The following is a 22,737-nucleotide window of genomic DNA, read 5'->3' as shown; positions in this document are numbered from 1 at the left end:
AGCACAGTGGCATTTTATGTGTGTAGGGATATATATACACACACACATACACATATGAAGGCAAAGAATAAAGCAAACCATCTATAACTGCTAGTAAAGTAAGGGAGCCAGCTTTAAGAGTCTGGGAAAAGCTGAGCAATTAGTTTAAGAATTAAGAGCTGTTCACCTAATAGAGGAATGCTGCTTTCTGCCTCGCCCTGGTGGACCCCAGCAACAAGCATGAAGCATGCCTCAAGCTGCATCATGCTCACCCCGCCTGCAAAAACACAGCCAGAACTGTAGCTGTCCTGGACCAGGTTTGTCCCCACTCACATCCCAGAAGGTGAACACGTTGTGGGCAATCACATTATTGTTCAACACAAGTGTGACACGCGGATTGTATATTAAAATTTATTGAATTATTGTGTAAGAATTCTCTTTATTAAAATCATTTGAACTCTAAACTGATTATTTACAGACAAAACCTCTTATCACCAAAAGATTCCTACATCTCAGAACAGTATCTACAAACAGTTATTACACTATGTAACAAAATTCAGATTTTTTCAAGCTTTTTATATTAATTATTAATTCCAATTTGAGAAAGGCAGTACCTCAGGTGCTCTGAGCAGAACTCAAGGTATGGCAGGGCACAAAAACAGGTCAGATCGTACCATAACAGAGACACCAAGTTGCCTGGATGGGAGAGGGCAGGCACCTGGACAAGACCAGGAGGACAGGCTACGGGAACAAGCTAGGTATTCTGGAAACCAAAACAATCATTCTGACAAGAAAGGCACCAAAAAAGCAGCATCTTGCTGCAACTGGGGCATACCCTGAAAAAGAAATGGCATTCCACCGAGGCAGCAGGATCTAAAAGCCCTCTTGTTTTCTTTAAAAAGAAATTACTCATCTTTTCTACTAAAGAAAAAAGCTTCCAGATACATTTGCCACCAAACAGATGAAAGCAAGCACTCTCACATCTACATTGTGTGGGTGCCGGCTACTCCTAGCCATACCAACAGGAGACATTCAAACTCACTAATGACACTTATCTTAATACTGATCAGGTATCAGTGTTTCATGCAGACCACGGTGAAACTAAATTTATTTTTCTGACCGCAGTACAAAGCAGACCCCAAACCTGCCATTCAAGAACATCATCTTTCTGAGGACACGATTAACATGGTGACATCGCTTCGCAGCACTTACATTCTGCAGAAAGAGAGGCAGCTGCTGCCCACAGAGCCTGCTGCCTGCAGGAGCATCAGAGGGGCTCCTTCCATCCCCAGCGCACCCAACAAGCTGGTCGACAAACCAGGCAGAGACTGGAAGAAACTTGGATTATGAGAAACAATAAATAAGTCTTCCCTGCACTAGGGAATTTTATAATAAAAGCTGTTTTGTGCAAATTTAAATGCAACGGAACCCTGTTGTAATGGATTTTGCCACAGGAGTGTGGTGTGGACGGAGAGAAATGGGGCCAAGCAGCAAGGGAGCTGCAGCACGTGCCCACAGTGAGGAAGACACTGGTACCTAGAACTCTGAAGACAAACAGTGGGGAGAGATGGGCATCACTCACTGCCCCCGCGCTGGGCACTGCCTCCTGGTCAGCCACGTAGGGACAAACTCAAGATGTTAAAGAAAACATTTATGTTTAGCTCTACTCTTACGTCTTGGTTATTGCTTTGATAAAAGCAGACTTTCACAGATATACTCAGAGAAAGTAAATAATCTCCAACACCTAGGAGCACTGCTGAGAAGTAAAGAGGATGTGGAGCCTGCTTCCCTGGCAGCCTGAGCCAGCTGTGTGGACAGAACTCATCCAACCACGGCAAGTAACACCAGAGGAGACACAACAGGACACAGAGCTGCCAGCGCAGAGCAGGAGAGACCTGGATCCCTAGGAAAGCTCCTGAGTCTCCCTCCCTTACTGTTGTGAGGTGGATCCAGAATCAAGTCCTATGCCACCTTGTTCTGGGAAAGCAGAGAGAAAATCCCACAAAACCAGCAGCAGCCGACTGCACACAGCTCCTGGCAGACACTGCGAAGTCCTTTATTCCACCCAGCTTTTTGGGGGCTAATTTTATGAGATTCTGTTGAGACAGAGGGTTCAGAGAAGCTAAGTTCCCACAAGTTCCATGGAATGGGGTGGTCAGGCAAGAGACAGACTGAAACCGTTACCCTCTGGGGAAGGAGGCAGGCAGACTCTGAGCTCTTGACAGGGCCAGCTCAGCAGCTGCGCTGCACAGCAGGACAGCAGCACAGGGATGGCAGCTGCGCTCTGAGCACACAGAGTACCTGGGAATGCTACAAAGGGGAGAGCTCATAGGAAAGCACTGGCTTTGCAGGAAGAGATGCCAACACTAGCTGGTTATATTGCTCAGAAAAAAATCCTGCAGCTGCACAGTGCTCACACAAAGCCACACGGCTGATTCACAGGCCTGGAAATGCTGCTATACGCAATGTAAAGAGGTAGGGATATGATCCTGCCCCGATCTAGCTCTAGTCCCTCTAGGCCTGCGTGACCACCAACTGAGGGCAGTGTCAGAGGAGTCAGACCCGATCTACCTCAGGGATGCAGGACATCAGCCTGGACTCAACGGGGGATAAGAAAGTGAAGGATACCCTTTAAAATCAGAATTCACTCACTACGGGCAGAGTGCTGTGAGACCCTCCAACTGCTCTCCAGGAGGGAGCAGAGGAGCTGCCCAGTGATGGCTGGAGTCTAACGGCACGCCTGCTCTGGCCTTGCTTTCCTTGCACCAGTCACTGCTGTTTGCAGGACACCAGATGCCCTTCAAGAACGTGGTTGTGCTTTATGGCTGCCTTGAGTTCACGGCTCACCAAATCACTCTTCTGCGTGCCACAACAGGAGAGTTTAGGAGGTGAAACTGAGGTGTAAGGCAAGTCTAACAGGAACACACAGCTAAGCCTCAAGCTGAGCTGTGGAGAAAAGCAAGCTGCTGTTACAACAACTGAGACATCTACAAGTTATCCCTGCAGACAAAGCAGTGGAGAAAACTTTGCTCCAGTGCTGACAGACGTTTGTCAGTAGAAGTGCACAGAGATGCTTCTCCAAGAAAAGCTTTGTCTCAAAGCCACAAAGTTAAACATTCTCCTTTAGCATTTAAATACATTATCCTTCTGAGGGTATTTACAAGTCCAGTTCAGAGCAGCAGAACAGCTAGATACAAGAGGAAGGGGGAAGTGGCCCAAGGCATTTGTTGTGCTTTTCCGAAGAGCAGGGCAACCCCTGAACATCTGACAGATCCAGAACTGGGTCAGTGGAGATCAGGACGAGCCAGGCAGCCGACTTCTCACATGCTAAATTTGTCCTGAGGGGAAGGGTGAGGGGGTGGCCTCCATTTACAGTGGGCTCTTGGGCAAGCCCGCGTGCTGGTGAATGCGTCCCATCCAAGCAGACGTTGCACGCAAGCTGTAAGACCAGAACACTGGGCAGCAAGTGACCTTCGCCATTGGTCCCTCTCCTTTCTACATCCAACATCCAGAACCAGTGAGAACATTGCTGCAAAGAAGTTACTCAGGTGGAATAGAGCAGGAGCGCTCATTAATCCATCCAGATGGAGATGGAGGTCATTGCAGCTGTAGACCAGGGGAAAACTTCCCATATCCCCAGTAAAATGAGCAGCCACAGTAGGGGGCCTCCCAGCACTGGGCAAGGGCACCCACGCAACGTCAGGGACTCCACAGACACGGTGCTTCGTGCTGCCACCTGGCTCTTTGACAGCAGCATTTGGAAGCTTGGCACATTCATGTAACATCTGTAGGAAGGAGCTGCGCGGTCCCCTGAGACTGTCAGAGGAAAACTGAAGTTCATTTGTTTTGCTTTTGAAAAGGAAAAAAAAAAACAACTTTAAAAAAATATTCTCTGAGATGCAAGGACGCTTGTACTTGGTACTGCCTTGGCCATCCCCGCTCATGTCACTCGCTGGCTCCTCGGAGAGTCTGGTTCCAGCGGCAGCAGGACACCCTGCATACAGCTAGGACAAGCACTGTCCCTGTCCAGCCAGGGGAGAGCAGTCTGTCTGTGCCTGTCACAAATCTGTGACTTTATTCTCCACAGCTGCTGCAATCTGTTGTAGCCTATATCCAAGCTGCATCTTCTGTGCTGTTGGATCTTCTTCCAAGGCAGTAATGATCTGTAACAAGACAGAGTTCACTGCCTATCTCCAGCATGCAGCACTGCTGGCTGGAGATAATATTAAACATAATAATATTAAACAAATGCACATGAAATGCCAACAGCCTCCAGGTAACAGACAAGCCCCTTGTTTGCATGATGTCCTCCCTCCCTCATTGATAAGAATAAATTGAACTCATGATGTGGAAGTTATATATGCCAATGAAACAATATCACAGCATTGTAATAATCTGGCAGCTCTTAATAATTAATTTCAGGTCTTTTTTTTTTTTTTTGATTGGATGGTAAAAGGAGAAGGTCATGTTCATACCTGTTGGGAACATACTCACCTGGTCATAGTACTTATTGATGTATTTGTACAATTCATGCAGAGCCACCAGGGAATTGAGGTCACCTGAGTAATTCTGAATAAGAGAGGAAGTTAGATAAAGCTGTGACATCTAACAATTCTTCTTGCAAATTCTGTGTCCTCATAACTAATAAGGAAATGTGCTGGTCACTCCCAGCACAAAGCAACAGGAAGGAGAATTCACCAGTGGTTCCTAGCGAAGAAAAAAAAAATCAAACATACTCCTTGCCTGGAAGCCATGACTACAGTTTTCTCCTCAGTGGTGCCATGAAGCAGAGCAGCCACTGGGAACAACTTATATTTCTGAGTAGAACTGCACACAGCTGGAATATCTGATCTTTGCATTACTAACTTCCTATTAGATGCACAGATGAATTGGCTAGGGTGAAAATAAATACGTTTATTTACCCGTGATAGCTCAGCCAGGGCAGAGTTCATCTCCTGGTCACTGGCAGAGATGGTCTGACGAATGTCCGCATAATACCTACACAGTGGTACAGAGGCAATTACCATCATGTCCCTCCTAGCCTCCTCCTTAAACTACACCCCCCACATTCATTGCTTACCTTTCCACCATCTGCTTGTAGCGAGGAATGTCCCGGGCATAGAGCAGCTTGTTGATCGGAGAGTCCTTGAACATCCAAAACCAGAACTGATTACAGATAGCTCCTACACCACACTGTGCACAAACCTTAGCAGGTGACACCATCCTGTTCTCTATCATTTGTCCAGGACCTGGAACTTTTGCCCTCTGCGCACAGAGGCACTTCAAATACTGGCCTCCCTTCTAGTAACAGTCTAAGGAACCATGAAGTAAGCTGGGGAAAGGACCTCTGGGATCTCCAGTCTATCATTCTACTTGGACCAGTACAGTATCACATCAGCCATGGCTTCACACACACTAAATCTGAAATTCTCCAGGGACCCAACCCATCTCTGGTGACCCATTCTACTCTTGGCAAAGGGAGAGCGGTGGTGGTAAACTAAGTATTTTCAATGGCCAGCCTGACTCTCGAGATGCATTCTGTGACATACACTGTCTGCTACAACTACATAGCATGTGTGCTCTGTACCCTAAGTAGCTGCAAGCTGCAAATACAGAGCACCTCTCAATAACTTGTGCTCTAAACAAAACTCTTTCCTCCTATCAACAACAAGTGCCTGCACTGAGCTGCTCTCCAGTGCTCTAGTGGCATATGGGAGCAAGGAGCAGGCCCAGCAGGCTGTCCTGGTAGAAATACGTAGAGGTGCTGCCTTCTTGAGCCAGCATTGCACTGCTGCCTCCATACTTACCCGCCCTAGCTTATGGTCAGCAATGGTACAGGAGTCCATGAAGGTCTGCGCAATGACCAGGAGCACTGCATCTACATTGTCTGATGTCTGCACATCAAAAACAAACTGGGGATTCTTGATGATGTTGATCCAAAACCGCAGTGGGAGGCTGCAGGGAAGATGGAAGCATGACAGCTTATCAGCAAAGAAAGTGGCTGTGGTGCTGGAAGATATTCTGCACACGCTACTGTCATATCCCAGATTAGCTCTCTCAGCAAAACCAACTTTTCACACTGTGCTTTACTGCCTTGCGTTCTTATTTTGCTTCTCCTCAGTAGACAGGTGGCTGTCTCTTTGCAAGTGGGAAGCTCCAAATAGATTAGCAGTGCCTCCATCATGGCCCAGAGGAAGTCCATACCTGTTTGTCTTCCAGATATGGATGGTCTCAGGGTCTGCAATCCCATAGTGTAATGCCTGCTCATCCAACAGGTCAAAGAAGTATTTGACTGCCAGAGGGACAGGGCGGCTGGTACTGAGGATCACCTGGAACAAGTCATCCACAAACTTCTGCAGAGTGCCCTGTGGGAGAACCAAGCGGGACAGAGTCATCACAGGTAGAGGAGAGTGGAGAGCTCAGGCCTCACACTGATGAGAGGTTACCCCTTTTTGCTCAGCAATCTCCTTTCAACAATCCCAAAACAACCTCGCATCCTCTGCAGGAAGCAGCAAGGGAGAAATGAGGCCCCAGAGGTGCCTGGAATGAAGGCCAGGGAAAAGTTTGTGAATAACCAAAATACAGAGGGCAGTCAGACACACTCAGAGCCTATAGGACAGAGAGCCTGCAATAGGCTGGCACTGCAGTGTAAAGACTGACCAGTGGAGGGGGACTGCTGACTGCCAGCCGGTGTGTTGAGCTTGACGGAAACAAGGAGAAAGGGTTTGTTTGCTCAGCAGCTAGAATAGTTTGTGGGCAGGACAGAGGCACTGCCTGGCAAAGTGCCTTGGCTGTCCCTTGAGGAATTGTACTTCTGCAAACAGGATATTGCTGGGGAAAGCGGATGCTGAAAGTCGATCCTTTATCAAGAACAGAGATTAAGGAACAAGTTCCTGGGTCAGTTTTTAACAGTGATACTGGAATAATGCAAAAAAGAGAATGTGAACAGGTGCTATGCCTGATTTACAATTGCAGCTGAGTCTGTACATGGTTGATGCATAGTCAGCATCATCTTGCAGCAGGAGCTGACTATGTCACCGCTACCTTTTGGGCCACTGATGAGGTGGAGTTCAAGCATTAAGCACCTGCCTTTATCTGTGGGACGATGAACACTTTTCATTCTCCTAGAGGCTCTGTGAAACTTAATGCATTAGTAGGAATAATAGTTTGGTATTGGGATGCTGGGCTCTTCATCTTCATACATGTCCCTGCAGTCTGTCAGGGGGATATGAAAGAAGGCAAGATCCTAAGTGCAACACAACCTGTGCTTCTCACCTTCATAGAGAGCAGACGTGTCAGATAGATCTCTGGGATTGCCTTGGCTCGCTCTCGATCTCTCAAGCTTCCACGGCGATGCTTGGGAAGCTCTGGCTCTTCTGTTGGTTTTACTAGATGCCAAAGTTTTATCCCACCTTCATCTGCATCCTCCAGCATAGGTGTTTCTAAATGAGGCAGTTATTTAGTGACAAATGTCAGGCCTACAAGTCAGGACTAGAAAATTCTACTGATCCTACATTTTCATGCCCAGCTTAGCTTTCCTCTGCTTGTGCACTTTTCTGTACTTTTCTCACCTTGTCTGCTCAGAATTCCAATTTTTCTGACAATCTTATAAGGGTTCAAATTGCCCATCAGCTTTCTATAGCAGCATAAAGCTTGGGCTATGGCAGCTCTTGTCCCACCATCTTGACAGGTACTATGAAATGATAAGAACAGGAAATCAAACTCACTCTCTCCTGGGATGTAATCTTGATTCTCTCTATGGATGTGCTTGGTCAACCGTGGAACCAGAGCTACCGTTGCTCCATCAGGCACCTGCACACAAGCAAAAGTCAACATTCAAAACAAACAGCATGTTTCCCATCAGCACAACAGGCAAGTGCTTGTAGAGTAAAATAAACTCTGAACACACTGTACTGTTAACAGGAACAGGGATATTGGGGCATCATCACTGTCTGTCCTGATGGAGGGAGAATCTCGTTTGTGCAGATTGAAAAACTGACACACAGAGAAAATGGTAGCGCTCAGGGATTGACACCAGTCACATACGTATGTCAAGTCTGACATACTGGTGTAAGACATGACACACTGGTGCAAGGTAGGTCAAAAATCTTCCTTCCAGTCCTAGAAGCTACATCGCAGACCAGTGCATTATCACCTGATTTGGACTGGAACATGAATGAATCCAGCACCATTGCCCTCATTGCAACTCACACCAGGCTTGAACTTATTGTCTCCTCCCAAGCTCTAGACCTGTCCAGGTCTCAAGTGCAGCCTAGGGAGGGGACTACGCTAGTTGAGAAATCACAGTTCAGGACACAGTACTGACTTCATTTGAATGTGCTGCTGCTGCAAAAAAAGTACTTTTACAGTAATCTATGAGGAGCCAGAGCCACAAATGGGGTATAACAGCACGTAGAAGAGGAAAGGGGAGATGAAGCAATGGTAGAGTCAGTTCTGACCTTGTAGTGCTGAAGAGTGTTCAGGCGTTTCCAAGTTCCTTGAACAACAGATGTCACGTCCTCATCAGACAGTATCAGATGACCTGCCAGCCCTGATCTCCACTCTACAGTCATTAAAATGGAAGGAAAAAAACAACGGTTAAGCTGAGGCATCTCTGTAAGTCTACTGCACTTCAGCCTGAACTAGGGGAGCTTTAAGACAGAAAAGGGACAAAATCCTGCCCGATAGACATTATTTAAATGTTACCACTGTCTTCACTGGCAGCAAGAGCTGGCTTAGGACTACACCATCTCTACGCTTAAATAATCTTCCCTTTCCATATACATTCTCTGTCTGCCCCCTACCCCCACGTCCTCTTTCTCAAGCCACTGCCATGGTCCAGGTCTGGCAAAGAACCCCAAGCACCATGAAATCGAAGAGGATGGACTTCAATTGCTTCTTTCCCACCCCTACCTCTTACAGTTATAGTCTTTCCTATGTCATGCTGTGCTAGGTCATGCAAAAGTACAAGATCACTGGTCAGGGACTCTGCGAGCTCAGCAGAGAATGACAAACTTCATGCACAGAAAGCAAATGACCACTTTTGCACGTCCTTATTAAATTTTGGCACCAAGGAGTTCTGCTTACCGAGATCCAGGGTGTCTGGGTCTGGCCGGTGACAGTATGGCATCCCTTTATAGAGCTGATCTAGGATTTTCTCCTTCACCTGTGTTATGGTGTCACAGTCTAGCACTTTAGCAGAAATCCCCTGGGAGTCTTCTGCCCCTCCTGCACCAACTCCCGCTTGCGTTAAAGCATTTAAAGTCTGTAGAACAAAAGAAAAGGTCACAGCTACTCTGACTCATCTGACATATTTACCCCTTTGATGGCTGGCATTAAAGCAAGTTAACACCTATTCCTTTCACTGAAGGAGTTTCAGAAAATAAAATGGCACATATCATTAAATGCCATGATCCTGGATTTGCCCTGAGAGCTGGAAGCCTGTTTAACAGTGCTGGGGAGGGGCACTATCCCCTTATTTCCAGATAGAGAGCATGGCTCATACACCAGATTACGGTGATGGTAACTCCTATCAGCTAGGACAAAAGTGCCTGATTTAGCAGAGCTCTTGCTGCACTATGCTTCTGGGAGAAACCTGGCTGCCAGGAGACAGTGGCAGGATGCTGCACTTCTGCCTTGACAAGGAGAGATGTTAAGCCTTGTCATACTGGAGGGCCCACAGGGAACAAAAGATTTGGTGCTTACTAGAGTGCGGTATTCCAGGTCCTCCCTCAGAAGGCGGTTGTCATTCAGGGTGTATTTGGCTTTCCCTGTCACCCAGTCGACGGGCCCCTTGTCCACCTGGTGCTTGATTCCTCGAAACAGCATGTAAAGTGGTTCCCCTACAGAGTCCTGGCACAGAAAGGATGGAGTTTCACCTGTCAGGAATTCACCTTGTTCACCCCAGCAGAACCTGACAGCCTGGAAGCACAGACTCCCAAGCAGAGAGAGGAGCAGCAGGATGGAGGACACCAGGAGATACAGCAGTCACCACTGCAGGCAAAGGAAGTCTCTGCCAACAGCTCCACTCCAAGCACAGGGAACGTGCAGGGACTAAGAACAGTTGGACACACAAGACCAAGGCATCACTCTGTCTCCATGCCACTAATCAGAGGGGCACTTCTTGCCACTCTCTCCCAGGAGAGGAGTTAAATCGGGGTGCATCCTCTCCACACATAGACCAGCCTATGGCCAGTGTGTCTTATGTTGTGATGATACAGGAGCTACAGTGAGCTCTCTCTGTGATCCAGCAACGCATCCTGAAACATGGAGTGGAATTAATGCATCTGTCTTCCCCAGTGACCCCTGAAACACAGGACGTCTCTGGCATTATTACAGCTAATAGCGTGACACAGAGCAAAGCTGTGGCTGTCTCTCCTCTCTTGGCCCCTTTACTCCAGAAAGACACAAAGAACTTACCCTCACAAATGCATACAGGCAGATGGACATCCAGTTGGTTAACAGCTTCTCTACCACTGTTTCTGTCCTGAAAGAGAGCATGGGGTTGGTCACATGAATACAGTGCACAGCAAGGACAGAACTGGAGATAAAGATCACCACTTTTGGGAAAAGAGAATGCTAAACAATGACAAACGATCAAGAAAAGAGGGAGAAAAAATAAATTACTTTAGGGACCAGTCAGGTTAAATCCTTTTGATCCCAGTTCTTATTAGAGGCACTTTTCAGCCTGAAGGAGGCACCAAATGACAGAAGTGAAATGAGGAGACAAGGAGGGGACAGAGGACAGCCTCCAGCAGGTCTCAAACAAAATAAATTTGTTCAGATCAGTGGGATGCACTAGACAGGAAGCTAATGGGGATCTGAACACAGGAGATACTTCAATTTAGTGTCCAAACATGGCATGATTGTGAGTCCAGGGACCTCTACACAGCAAGTGAGACTAGCAGACTTGGCAGTCCCAGTACTTGAACTCAGGAAGAGAACTAATGTACAACAGCTGCAAAAGAAGAGGAATCTGGGGTGGGCAACACCAGCTTCTTCTCACATCTTTCCTCCTCCCTGCCAACTGCTGGCAGGGCTGAGGGGTACCATAGTTTCTGCTTTCTCCTGTTTGGTGTGTGTTGCCTGGGCACATACTGGTCCTACAACTGGAGCTCATACCATAACGTTATCTTACCCACAGCAGTTTCAAAGTTTGTTATCTGGACAGAAAGGCTCTGTCCCCTCAGGTAGCTAATAGTGGGGCCACGTCTGGCTGGCTCACCTCCGCAACATCAGCTTTGGGTTCTTGGCCACATACTGCTCCACAAGGTCATTCAGGAGTGTTTTGAGGATGTCAGTAAAGTATTCCAACTTCCCATGCAGTGATACAGTAAGCAATGATGCCACATAGGCCCGGTCTCTTGGGGAGAAAGTACGCTGGATTTCCAGAGTGTGGATGAACTGGTGGGAGGGGAGACAAACCAGTGTGTGAATCCACTGGAAACAAGGCAGTCACAACTACTGGCTCTTGAAAGCAGCCAATGAATGAACTTTACTGAGCACTGCCTGCTTCCTGTCACCAGCTGACAGCAATATGACCCTGATCCCACGACATGCTGCAGGCAGGGAAAGGCACATTACCTTGGTGAGGAAGAGCTTGCTGTTAAGCAGGTTGGAGAGCTGGACCAAGCCCTGCTCCACAGTTTGCCGACGGCACTCAGGGATGTCCAGGTCCCTTTGCAGTGGTGACTCACGGTGGCCCGGGAAGAAAATGCGCTCTGCATAGGACTTGTAGTCCAGGAAGGGGATGCCTGTGCCCACGAGGTCACTTGTGAGGTCCATCATCTCAGTCATCAGGTCTGGGGGAAAGGAAATGCCCATGATGCTGACCCCATGATCGTACAAGTGATGGTACAGAGCATGGGGTGAGTGCAGGCAGGAACTAGGGCGAGCAGGATGAGACTGCTGGGAAGAGGAAGAATGTTTCCTATCAGGAAGAGTCACACTGGGGTCCCATTACTAGACTAGGCACTGGGAGAAACTGCATTAGGAACCAGAAGGTGAATCTGGTGATTATTCTCTTTTACAGTTAGGGGCTGGCTTGCTGTTTTATAAAGAGGAAGCCACAGTTTGGCACTGATCTGTGGTTACAGGCATTAACTATATACGAAGTACTAGAAATCTCCTGTTCCTCACTGCTTCCCAGATCAGTTGCAGATTACAATCTTAGTAGCCTGCACAGTTCTAGAGCTGTAGATGCCCCACACAAGGGCTCACAGCTGAAAGCAGCTGAAGTTCAAGGTTTGCAGACTCAGGATATGTATGGGGTGTAATTTAACCTGCTCTACACACAGATGGACCAGCTGTCCTTAAGGTCCCTCCAAGTGTACTGTCCTGACCTTTAGCTCCTCATCTGAGTCTGGAGGATGAACTGGAGAATCATAGGGGTCTTTACAGACCACTGTGCTCTGAATTAAAGAGAAAAATTAAAGAAGAAATTGGCTATGTTTCAATGCACTGGCATAGGATAAAAGCTATAGCCTGTCCTGAGCTACCCAAACAAAAGTGCAGCAATGAAAAAACAGTAGGGCTCAGTGCGATTCTTCAAACTTCCTTGAATCTGCAGAAACATAGGAGCTCTGTGCCTGACCTGTGAATTCCTTTTTGCATCTGTCTCGAACACTTGTTTCTAGATTTTCCAGCTGGATTTGAACTTTCTTGTAATCCCTCAGAGCCTGTTTGCTCTTCCTCCTGTAATAAGAAGCAGAATTGTTCCTAGTGATCTTAGCCCAGGGATTGTCCTTACTAAATGTTGTCTTGCTGACAAGGACTCCAGGGCAACTGGAGTTCCCATACAATGCCACAGCCTCTCACCTGTATATGAAGACAATGACCAGAACAATCAGTGCCACAAAGGATGCACCAACACCCAGACCAATCTGTGCCTCCAGCGGGAAGGTTAGCTGGCTTTCTGTGTCATACTGCACTCGGCCCAGGAGGAAGTTCAGGTTTCCCATCTGCACCTGTGAAGAAAGCATGTGCTGTGATGTAAGCTCAGTGCAGCACTGAAAAGCAACGACATGGCTTCTCCATCGTGATTACAGGTGCTATAAAGCCCTCCAGAAAGGCTACACCCCACAGCACAACTTAGGAATTCAGCTGTACCGTTTGATTTCAGGCAGTGTTTGGCACTTACAGGTACTAGGGCTTCTGCCTTTCCTCTTCTCCCTGTCCCACTGCTTTCACCACTACATCTTGCTTGTGCATCTACTAAAAACATGCTTTCTTGCCAATTCCCTACCGTGAACTCTGGGAGCAAGTCAGTGCCCTCCCGCTTTGTGCGATGCCGTGGAGCTGGCTGCTCAGAGGGTGGCTCACAGTAGAGATGGTTCCTTGTTAGTGTCTTCACCACACAGATTCCTTCCCCAATCATGGCCATAACTTCATCCTTGGAAATGGCCAGATCTAGGTTTTCCCCCTGGAACAGAAACAGAGCAGTATATCTGATAGGACTAAAAACCATCTCCATTATCCATAGTTCCAGAGAAGATGGAGGAGACCAGCACCACAAGATGAGAGAAGCCCTTTCTTTTTACTCCTAAAATGACATGAAAAGGTTGGCAGCTTTGAGTTTGGCAGGTGTAGTTTTTTTTTTTTTCATACTAATATCTCACACATGAATAGTGTTAGTTTACATTGAGACTGAAAATAAGAGTATGGAACTTTCTGTGAGCCCTATGAATCCATACGGGCTCAAGAGGATTTTTTTTTGGTGCAGTCCTTTTCCTCTCTTATGTGCCATTTCTCAGGGGCTGAAGTAGATGTGCTGTTACAGGCTGCAAGCCTGTAAAATGCTTTAAAACACTGGATACTGCTTGACAACAATTTATAACAGTCTAAGGTTAGCAACAATTTTGTACAGTGTATGTTATTTCTTGGGTTACCTCCACAGAAATGACACTTCCTGGCTTGTGACGATAGGGCTTGGCAGGATCTTCAGCATTCAGTGGCTTGAGGATGGGGTTGACTTCGTAAGAGAAGGGCATGGGATGCAGTGAGTTGAAATCAAAGCTCAGATTATCCAGAATAAATTCCAGTTTGATGTGGACACTCCGCAGTAGCAGGTTAATGGCTGGAGTTTTGCACAGGATCAGGTAGGAGGAGTTAACAAGACATGGTTCTTCAAACTAAAAGCAAAGAAAAAAACGTCAGTGGTGAAACACTAACACTTCTCCTGCAGCTCTGCAAAACTTCCCAACTGAGCAATCTGGGGCCAATCTGTGCTCCTTTTACCTGGAGCAATGCCAGAGAAACACTGCTAATTGTCAAGAGAAAAATACAAGATCTGAGGAATTCCCTGTGTTGCTCTGAAGATGATCTTCAGAGCACTGGTTTTGCTGCAAGTACTGAGTTCTCAACAGTGGAAATTAGCTCAGACATTCCCCCAGCAGTAAATTCTGGAGTGGCATCAGCTTTAGATCAAAGACCTCCAACACAAGGCAGACTTAATAACCCGAATGTTTCTGTGAAAGAAGTGTCCTGTGTTGGGTTACATACATTTTAAACATGTGGTAAAAGCATTAGAGTCTTTTTTTTTCCTCCCCCATAGGAATTCACAGCCACAAATGCCTTCCAAAAAATACTGGAGAAACAGCTTTTACTAGTACATGTCCATCGGGAGCACGTTCAGCTCCACATCTGTGCGATAAAAACCTGAAAGGGATTTAGTGTGGAAAAAAAACATCCTTCATGGTTAGAGAAGCTTTCATATACATGTAAGAATATGAGAAACATCATTCTTGCCATGTATCTTGGAATGGCAGATGAAATGTCAGATGATTACACCTCACAGCACACTGGAAGATTGGAAAAAAAAAAAAAAAGACAAGGCTTCCAAGTTTATGTACAGGAAGCCCCCCCTTGTTTGCACTATGAATACAAATGCTTGCTGTACTTTGGCTACCAAATATCCTCTAATTCTGCAAGATCTGCTGTCTTGATGGTCAGATCAATACCTGTACAGTGACACATCTCAAGACAGGCAGCTGGAGAGCAGAAAACTATTGATAATTTCACCGAACTCTGACCAGTTTCGTATCTCAGTGAAAGAAAATCCAGGGGCTATAGAGACAGATCTGAACTACACAGTAAAAAAAGTCTGGAGCACAGACATGCTGAGCCACACGAGCTCAGCTGTAGATATCCATCTCCACACTGCTGCCTGGCTGTTTGTTTCCTATCACAAGTCTTGAACATCCCCTAAGCAAAAGTATGTCAATGTTCGTGAAAGCTCCTAACCTGGCAGAGATTCTTTCACTTGGCCAAAACTTAGTTGGTGGGACACAAGTAGATAAGAGCAATGGGTCCAGAAGCCTGAGAGACAGAAAGTCCACCTCTGCAACACAACACACCAGCTCTGATATACCCTCAGCCTCATAGAGCTCTTGCCACGTTACCTGCTGGATGCTGCACAGAGCATCTTCAGGGCACTCGGTGTCTGGGATGATTCTGCGCCATCGCCCCAGTCCTCGGCGCCGGCGTTCAGATGGAGAGACTGTAACTCGAATCTTCGGGCTCTGTACAACATCCAAGTTGTACCCGTGAACTCTGAGCACTCTCCCTCCACTGGAAGAGAAAAGCAGTTCATCTCACACACCTATTATTTGCTAGCTCTGTCTTGCCCATGCTCCCACCCTTTTGCTTATGTCCACTCCTACAAGCCTAGCTTTACTCCAGAATGCAACACAACAAACATCAGTGCTGTAGTACCTGCCTGCCACAGCACAGAGCCCTGGGGAAGGTGCAAGCACCGTCTCTGTACCTGATAAAGCTTTTGGGTGGCTCTGCAAAAGTGATGTTGGGATCCAGAGTATATCTGAAGAGGGATCCTTCTAGCCTCCGCTCCTGATCCCCATATTTGATAGTGACTGGGAGTTCTGTAGACACGTTGCTGGGACTCGTCTGGCATGCCAGCTGATCCTCCGTCATCTCAGAGAGGCTTGGAGAGACAAAAAAGAGAACAAAGGATTCCTACAGCCATTGCAGAGACAGGTTTATAATACAGTCCCTTGCTCTTTGCTGATAGCCTGCAAACCTCTTCCCCTATTTTTCTAAATTTAATGCTGAAAGATCCTAAGTTTAATGCTGACAACCGTGCAGGGCTTGCTCTAGGGCAGACTTGGGGCAGCGTACAGCCAGCACATTGGTAGGCTCTGATCTTACATGTGGCAAGGGAGGTCTCCGAGCAGGACGCTGATCTCATTAGGATGTCCAGTTAGCAGCTTTGAGCCCAGCAGGGTAAGGCAGGTTCCTCCTGCTTTGGGGCCCTGAGTTGGAACAATGGATTTCAGCTCTGGGTTCTGGAAGGAAGAAGAAAAAAAAAAGCAACAAAAAGAACTTGAGTGCTTGAGTGACAAGGATATTGCAAAATAAGGCAAGGAAAGAAAGCAGTGGGGATCTCCAGCGCTCTGAAAATACAAGCTCTAGATTCCTAATCACAGCAGTCCTCAGCTAGGTTCCTGCAGCTCCTTACCGCAGAGCAGTAGCAGCAGAGGGAGGGGACCAACCACACCAGCAAGAAACGTGAGCTAGGGACTTGTCTTTCCACAAAATGCAAAAGGCAGATGGATGCTGCAAATAGCAAAGCCGTAAGCCTCACACACAAACCCTAGGATCAACAGTTCAAAGGGATTGTTCAGATCAGTAACTGGATTAAGAACTTAAGTTAGGAAATACAAGGTAGCAAATAAATTGTCTGTTTGTCTAGTAGATGAGGAGATTATCAGCAGGGAGCCCTAAGAATTTGTGTTAAGACCTGTGCAGTCAAACATGCTGTTAGGTCACCTGGAAAGAAGAAAGGAAATTTGATAAAATTATTCACAGCAACAAAAACTCAGTCCCATTGAGGCGATGCACAAAAATTCAGGGGGGGCTGGCAACAGAGTGGGACAAGTAATTCACTGCTGATAAATGAAAAGTGAGATACATGAAGTGAGAAAGAGCTGGGAGACTATGGCAGTAAAGCAGCCCAGGTGTGAGCTTTGAAATAGCTAACGCCCATTCAGGAGTGCTTTGGTACCTATAACAACTCTATCAGTTGCAAGCACAGGGCTCAATAAAAACACATCAAGCATTATGAATTCCTGGGAAAGGGACTGAATATAATAAAGAAAGCTTTATGACACAGTACAAATTGCTGTTGCACTGACATCTTCAATACAGCATTCAGCTCCAATCACCTTGCCTAAAAATGGTCATCATGGAACCAAAGAGCAACAACAAGCATAATCCAATACAAAAAACATTTCTATATGGCCAAAAATACAATAGCTCAAGACTTCTCAGGCATCTCTTTCCTCTTCCCAAGGGAAATGGAGACAAGTAACTAGTCAAATACAACTAATTTTAAGTTGTATAGCAAGGTTGAAAAGTGAGTATTCTATCTTACTTAATATTTCATAGTTGCTGGGTTTAAGATATCAATAACTTATCAGAAAGGGGTTTAAAAATAATAGGAAACTTCTCCATACAATGCACAGTAATTCCGGACTTCCTGCCACCAGGTGCTGAACATCAGAAGTAAAAACTGTGTTCAAGCAGCAAATTTCAAATTAAGAAAAGCGAAGCCAGAAGTCCTAATAAGGACTTCAATGAAAGTCTCCAAATCAGAAAGATACCTTGGTACAACCAACTTGGACTGGATGATCTTGTAGGTCTTTTCCAACCTAGCTAATTCTATGATTCTAACCCATCACAGCTGTTCTTATAATCACTAACAATTAACAATAGGGAAAACAAAACGAAACAAAACCCACACAACACAAACAGAAGACAAATCAGAAAAGCACCAGCATCAAGTTTCTGAGAGTGTCTTACATTCCTGTATAGCAGAAATACCGGAAGAACAAAGAGGTATTAAAGAAGTGATAGCTGTATTACCTGATAGGTGAAAATATGTTCAGAGACTCCACGTCCTCCTCCAGGCACTTCCACTGCAACGTGCCCAGTTCTCTCTGTCCAGCTCCCACCGGTGACACACACAATGCTGCAGGGCAATCCGAGAACAGTGTCACAGCATGGAAAAGAAGATGAGCTGTACCCACTGCGCCATGTTCTAAAACCACCTAGCAACCTCAGCTCCCTTCTCTTGCAGCCTTATCACGCGCTCAGAACATACAACTGAACATGGAAAGACTCCTTTACAAGCTGGTTTAGGTGCAGCAGAAAAAAGCAGGTGGCCATTCAAATGGGCCCACTCTATCTGACAATGGGACAGACAGGATGAAGCCCACTGTAGCAGCTGCACGAAGAGGCCAAGAACTCCACTACAGTCCAAAGCTGATCCAAACAGTTACATGTGGAGTGGCTTCAGGTTAGCAGTGGTCAACCCACACATTAGCACCGTGCCTGATGCAGAGCAAAAGTCAAGACAAGAGGTCCAGTTGGCACTGCTCTTCAACCAGCAGCCTCCAGGACCAGCCAGCTCCCTCGATACACACTCCTTGTTCTTCCCGGTACCTTCCACCATTGTAATTTGGCATGTTAGATGCTGACAAAGTGAAAAATCAGGTAGTACTTCAAATAGGGTAGCAAGGAATCGCATGTTAAGGCACTGATTTACTAGCAGAAAAACTCAGCTCTGCAGCAGACTTTTGCCAGCTTCCCTCCACATTAATTTTGCTGGTGCCTTGCTCAGGAGTGAGTTCCATACACACAGCTATATGTCCCCAACCAAAAAGGCTCAGGAATTTGAATCTAGGCAGTGCAGGGAGCCAGTCTCAAGCCAGCACCCTGTGATGCCAGGTAATAGACAGAACAAAGACAGTGCTACCCCAGAAAGATTATGCTCTAATTCTAGGATGAAAACAGAAAGCAGATGGATCCAGACAAACAAAGAGCACAGACAGGACAACACTGCTCAACATAGCAGGCCACTTCCCAGCAGGAACTTACCTGGCTCCCAGGGGGAAGGGTGCTACAGATACCATGGGATGGAAAAATGGGCTTGTGATAGCTCTGATGAGAGGTTACTCACAATTGCTCTGCTCTTCTCTCCTCATCTCCTGCTGGTTGCTTGGCTCCTCTCCCTCCCTTGTCCAAGGCTCCCACTTATCTGCCCTGAAAATATTATTTTCTCCTTCTCCCTGCTTCCTAGTTGCCTCAGTCACATCGCTCAAACCTGACTATATTTTCTTGTTATATGGCCCTTCCCTGACCAGATACACCAGCTACTCACTTCCCTTTATTAATGACATTAGCTGGATTCAGCAGGACATCTCTGTCCCCTTCTCATCCTCCTCCTAGCCACTACTTTTACAGACTCTGTGTAACTGCTGAGCTCTGCTAACCAGACGTGTTGCACAGTGCCCAGCAAGATTCCCCTGTCGGTCCCTAGCTAAGGGGGCCCATTCAATGGATTTGTTTTTGGGAGGTTGAGGTCTAGCCAGCGAGTAAATAACAGTCTAAGGATGTGCTCGCTCAAGCAGAGGCAACAAACTGCTGTACCTCCAACCATGCATTCTCATCCCTGCAGTGCATTAATACGATATTTCCCTAGCAGTGACACTTACAAAAGCCACATCCTTTGCTTTATTGAAATAAAGCTGTGACTGGGAACACACCCATGAAACTGCACGGCCCCGAGCCCGTGACTCCCTGAGCGTGCTGGCCCGCAGGCCCCACACCGGCGGTGTGTTCGGTACATGGCTGCACTGTTTGGTCATTGCCCTGTACACAAACTTATCGCTCCAAGGTCACTGCCTGAGGAGAAACTAATCAGAAAGCAACTGTACTCAGAGGCACTCCCTAGGGAATGGGCAAGGCTCAATACCTGCTACAGGAAAGGCAACAAAATCTCAGCCTGGTGTCAGCAGCCAAGGAAGAAGCCAGCGCCTGTCTCTGGGAGGTGGTTCGCAGATACTCTACCTGCTAGAGATCTCATACTCTTGAGCATCTACGGCACAGGGAATTCCTGCAACAGTGACAGTTTCTGCAATGTCTTGATGTTTCTGCCCGAGGTTTGAGCCAGTGATGGTGATTCTAGTGCCACCTTCCACTGGTCCAGACAGGGGGTACACCTGCAAAGACATCCGCGCACGTGTAAATGTCACATTATCTCAGACCTCCTCAGTCTGGCACCTGACCTACAGCACAGGGCCCTTCACAGCTGCCCCAGAACCAAGTGCCTGGTCCAGTCACTGCTATGGATTCACCTGGGTAGCCGGGACTAGTACCAGGTTGCAGCCACAGAAGAAAGATCATAACGAACACCACAGTCAGAGCCTTCTTGCCTAAACCTCACCATTGCCAACATTGCCCAGAGGGTATTAATCCACTGTGGACTTCTATAGGTAAGGAGTGCCCAGCTTTGCCTTCTCGTCAACATGCTGACCACTTTGTAGGGCATCTCTACTGAAGAATGGGAATGCACAAGCTGGTATGTGTTACTCGTATTGAAGCAGCAAGCACCATTACCCCCTCAGCATCAGTACGACAATGAATCACATGCTGCATGAATTTCAAAGCTCTGTCCCTGAGCAGCATCCAAGATGAACTAAGACAAGATGCAGCACATGGACGTTGTGTGCCACTGGAGGGAAGACAAGCTGACAAGCAAAAGGGACACATGGCTACAGACACGTGTCATGTGGCAGTTAGCAAGAAACACTTAAAATAAACAAATAAAAATAATTAATCCCAGTAACCTGTCACACCTTTCACATCCTCACTGTGCCACTATCATTAGGGTTTGCCTTCCTTCACCCCAGGCTCAGTTGGGCCAATCTGTTTCAGAGTATGGCTTGGAACAGTTGGAGGATCCAGTCTGCAGACCCTTTCCCAGCTTTTAAATAGTTATGATTCTTTCTGCACATCAGTTTCAGCTCACACGAGATACAAACACATCTTTCTCCAGTGTTCTCTATTAGTACAACAAAAGCTCAGCACAAGTCCAGCATCCTCACATCACCAAGGAATTACAGTGGAATAGGATTACTGTGCTCTTCAACATGCCAACATACTATTGAACTACACTGCGCTCTGAGTTCACAGACCTCTGGTTTCAAGTGGACAGTGCTGTATACTAGTGAGTAGGTGGTTACTCACAGAGTGAATGAGAGGTGCTGGACACAGGTCTTCTATCTCTTCCTTGCAGGAGCCCCTGAAGATACAGCTGGGCTTGTCACCTCCACACCACACACAGTTGTACTTTGAGGCAGCTGTTTGGCAGCGGCTACAGTCAGTGTGTCCCACAGAGCAGTTGTAGAAAGTCACTGCAAGAGAAACATTCAGAAGCATGTGAATACAGCCCCTAAGGCACAGAATAACCCAGCAATTTGGTGTCTTACATAAAAGCCCCTCCACCTCTCTGCTCTGTGAGAACTGAAGGAAATAAGGCTGTATGTATTCTTCAGTTGCCCTGTGATAGGATTACCAAAGATGAAAAAAAAAAAAAAAAGCTGAGGATTTCTTGATTCTTTTCCATCCTATCTGCTGTCTCTTTGAGAAGTGTTGAATTCCTACCATGAAGATCTGCAGCACTGTCCACTCGAAGGTGCCGTCGCCTCTGCACAAACACCACAGCATCGAATTCAAGTTGAGGTGCTGTGTAGCTGTACTGCAAAGACAGAAACCATCAAGGTAAAGGACTTAATGGAGGCACAAACACACCAGCTGAATAAGTTGGAAAAACAAACAAAAAAATTAACATCCATCATGCACAGTGCATTGACATGCACAGCCTATATGGAGCTTCCTCTGAATGCAGTCAAAGGAGCCCTAGCTCAGGTGATGGCAGCATGGGCTTGTCCTCACTGGCTCACTCAGTCACCACTTAGCTCTGAAAAGAGCTACAGACCAGGAACAGTGCACCAGGAAGAACACTGCAAACAAGTGTGTGCTCATGGCAATACTTGTCTAACTTCCTAACTGCACTCCTAAATGTCTGATTTCTAATTACAAGCCACCTGCTCAGAAAATTGTTCAAGCTGGCACTTCTGCAATTTCAGCTGAGTTGGAGATGCAGGATTATAATTGGTCTGCAGGGCTTATGTGCTCAAAAGCTAATGTTGTTCCTTTTCTTTTGAATCACGAAGTTGCAAACTAAGAACATCACCTCCATCTGTAAACCTCGCCCTATGTAAAATTCACACAAATAACCACTGCCACAGAAGCCACGATCTGCAAACTGTGCAAAGCAGCAATTCAAGCTACAGCAGAAGTGGCAGATTGCAATGAGCAGCGATTCTGAGATGGCACCATTCTGTGCCACGTCAAATGCAGCAACAAATCTAGTGGCTCAGACCACACAATCCTTCTGCAGCCTGAAATGCCAGTACCACCAGGAAGCAGCACCACAGACAAGATCTCTATGGTGCTACTCTGCCAATATTTTAGCAAAACGTGCTTTTTCCCTCAGAAAGCGCACTTCCAAGGCTGTCGGATAAACAAGGTGAATAAAACTAGTACCAGGGTGTGAACCGTGAAGTGCCACCACACATCCCAAACGCTCACCTGGTTCAGCTGGCAGGTGATGTAACAGAGGGACTGGTTTGCTTCATCCCCTTCCACATAAGCATCCATCATCATTGTCTTTCCTTCCAAATTCAGGACACACTCATAGTCCCACTGCTGGTCCTGGAAACAAAAGGTCGAGCTCACAGATAAGAGTAGTGCATCTCGGAAATACTAAGTGTATTTTTCTTCTCTCTCCTGTAAGCCTTTCCTTGAATTGCTTATGCACGTCTTGTCAAAAAAGAAGGATACGTATCTGTGACTAGCTCTGCTCCTCTGAGTGGTGAAGTCCATCAGGTTTAACAT

The 22,737-nt window shown here is 46.7% G+C and overlaps 1 protein-coding gene across 3 annotated transcripts in view; it reads right to left on the bottom strand.

The window, feature by feature from the left end:
- PLXNB1 (plexin B1) overlaps positions 377–22,737 on the bottom strand; it is a 64,978-nt gene continuing 42,617 nt past the window's right edge. For all 3 annotated transcript variants that reach the window (XM_021410016.1, XM_021410015.1, XM_021410017.1), the window contains 26 exons: positions 22,432–22,554; positions 21,442–21,535; positions 21,025–21,191; positions 19,846–19,997; positions 17,860–17,965; positions 16,144–16,280; positions 15,743–15,919; positions 15,378–15,546; positions 13,866–14,108; positions 13,223–13,399; positions 12,796–12,944; positions 12,572–12,672; positions 11,563–11,780; positions 11,204–11,382; positions 10,399–10,465; positions 9,685–9,831; positions 9,067–9,244; positions 8,439–8,542; positions 7,707–7,791; positions 7,255–7,421; positions 6,184–6,344; positions 5,787–5,934; positions 5,060–5,124; positions 4,902–4,977; positions 4,474–4,548; positions 377–4,142 (listed from right to left, as the gene is read on the bottom strand). In XM_021410016.1, the coding sequence (XP_021265691.1) occupies positions 4,038–4,142; positions 4,474–4,548; positions 4,902–4,977; positions 5,060–5,124; positions 5,787–5,934; positions 6,184–6,344; positions 7,255–7,421; positions 7,707–7,791; positions 8,439–8,542; positions 9,067–9,244; positions 9,685–9,831; positions 10,399–10,465; positions 11,204–11,382; positions 11,563–11,780; positions 12,572–12,672; positions 12,796–12,944; positions 13,223–13,399; positions 13,866–14,108; positions 15,378–15,546; positions 15,743–15,919; positions 16,144–16,280; positions 17,860–17,965; positions 19,846–19,997; positions 21,025–21,191; positions 21,442–21,535; positions 22,432–22,554 (3,570 nt within the window). In that variant the 3' untranslated portion in view covers positions 377–4,037. The remainder of the gene's footprint in view (positions 4,143–4,473; positions 4,549–4,901; positions 4,978–5,059; positions 5,125–5,786; positions 5,935–6,183; positions 6,345–7,254; positions 7,422–7,706; positions 7,792–8,438; positions 8,543–9,066; positions 9,245–9,684; positions 9,832–10,398; positions 10,466–11,203; positions 11,383–11,562; positions 11,781–12,571; positions 12,673–12,795; positions 12,945–13,222; positions 13,400–13,865; positions 14,109–15,377; positions 15,547–15,742; positions 15,920–16,143; positions 16,281–17,859; positions 17,966–19,845; positions 19,998–21,024; positions 21,192–21,441; positions 21,536–22,431; positions 22,555–22,737) is intronic.

This window comes from Numida meleagris, chromosome 11 (genome assembly GCF_002078875.1).
Source record: "Numida meleagris isolate 19003 breed g44 Domestic line chromosome 11, NumMel1.0, whole genome shotgun sequence".
NCBI classification, from domain to species: domain Eukaryota; kingdom Metazoa; phylum Chordata; class Aves; order Galliformes; family Numididae; genus Numida; species Numida meleagris.
The sequence above is the reverse complement of the archived record's forward strand: the minus strand, read 5'-3'. Positions and strand labels throughout refer to the sequence as shown.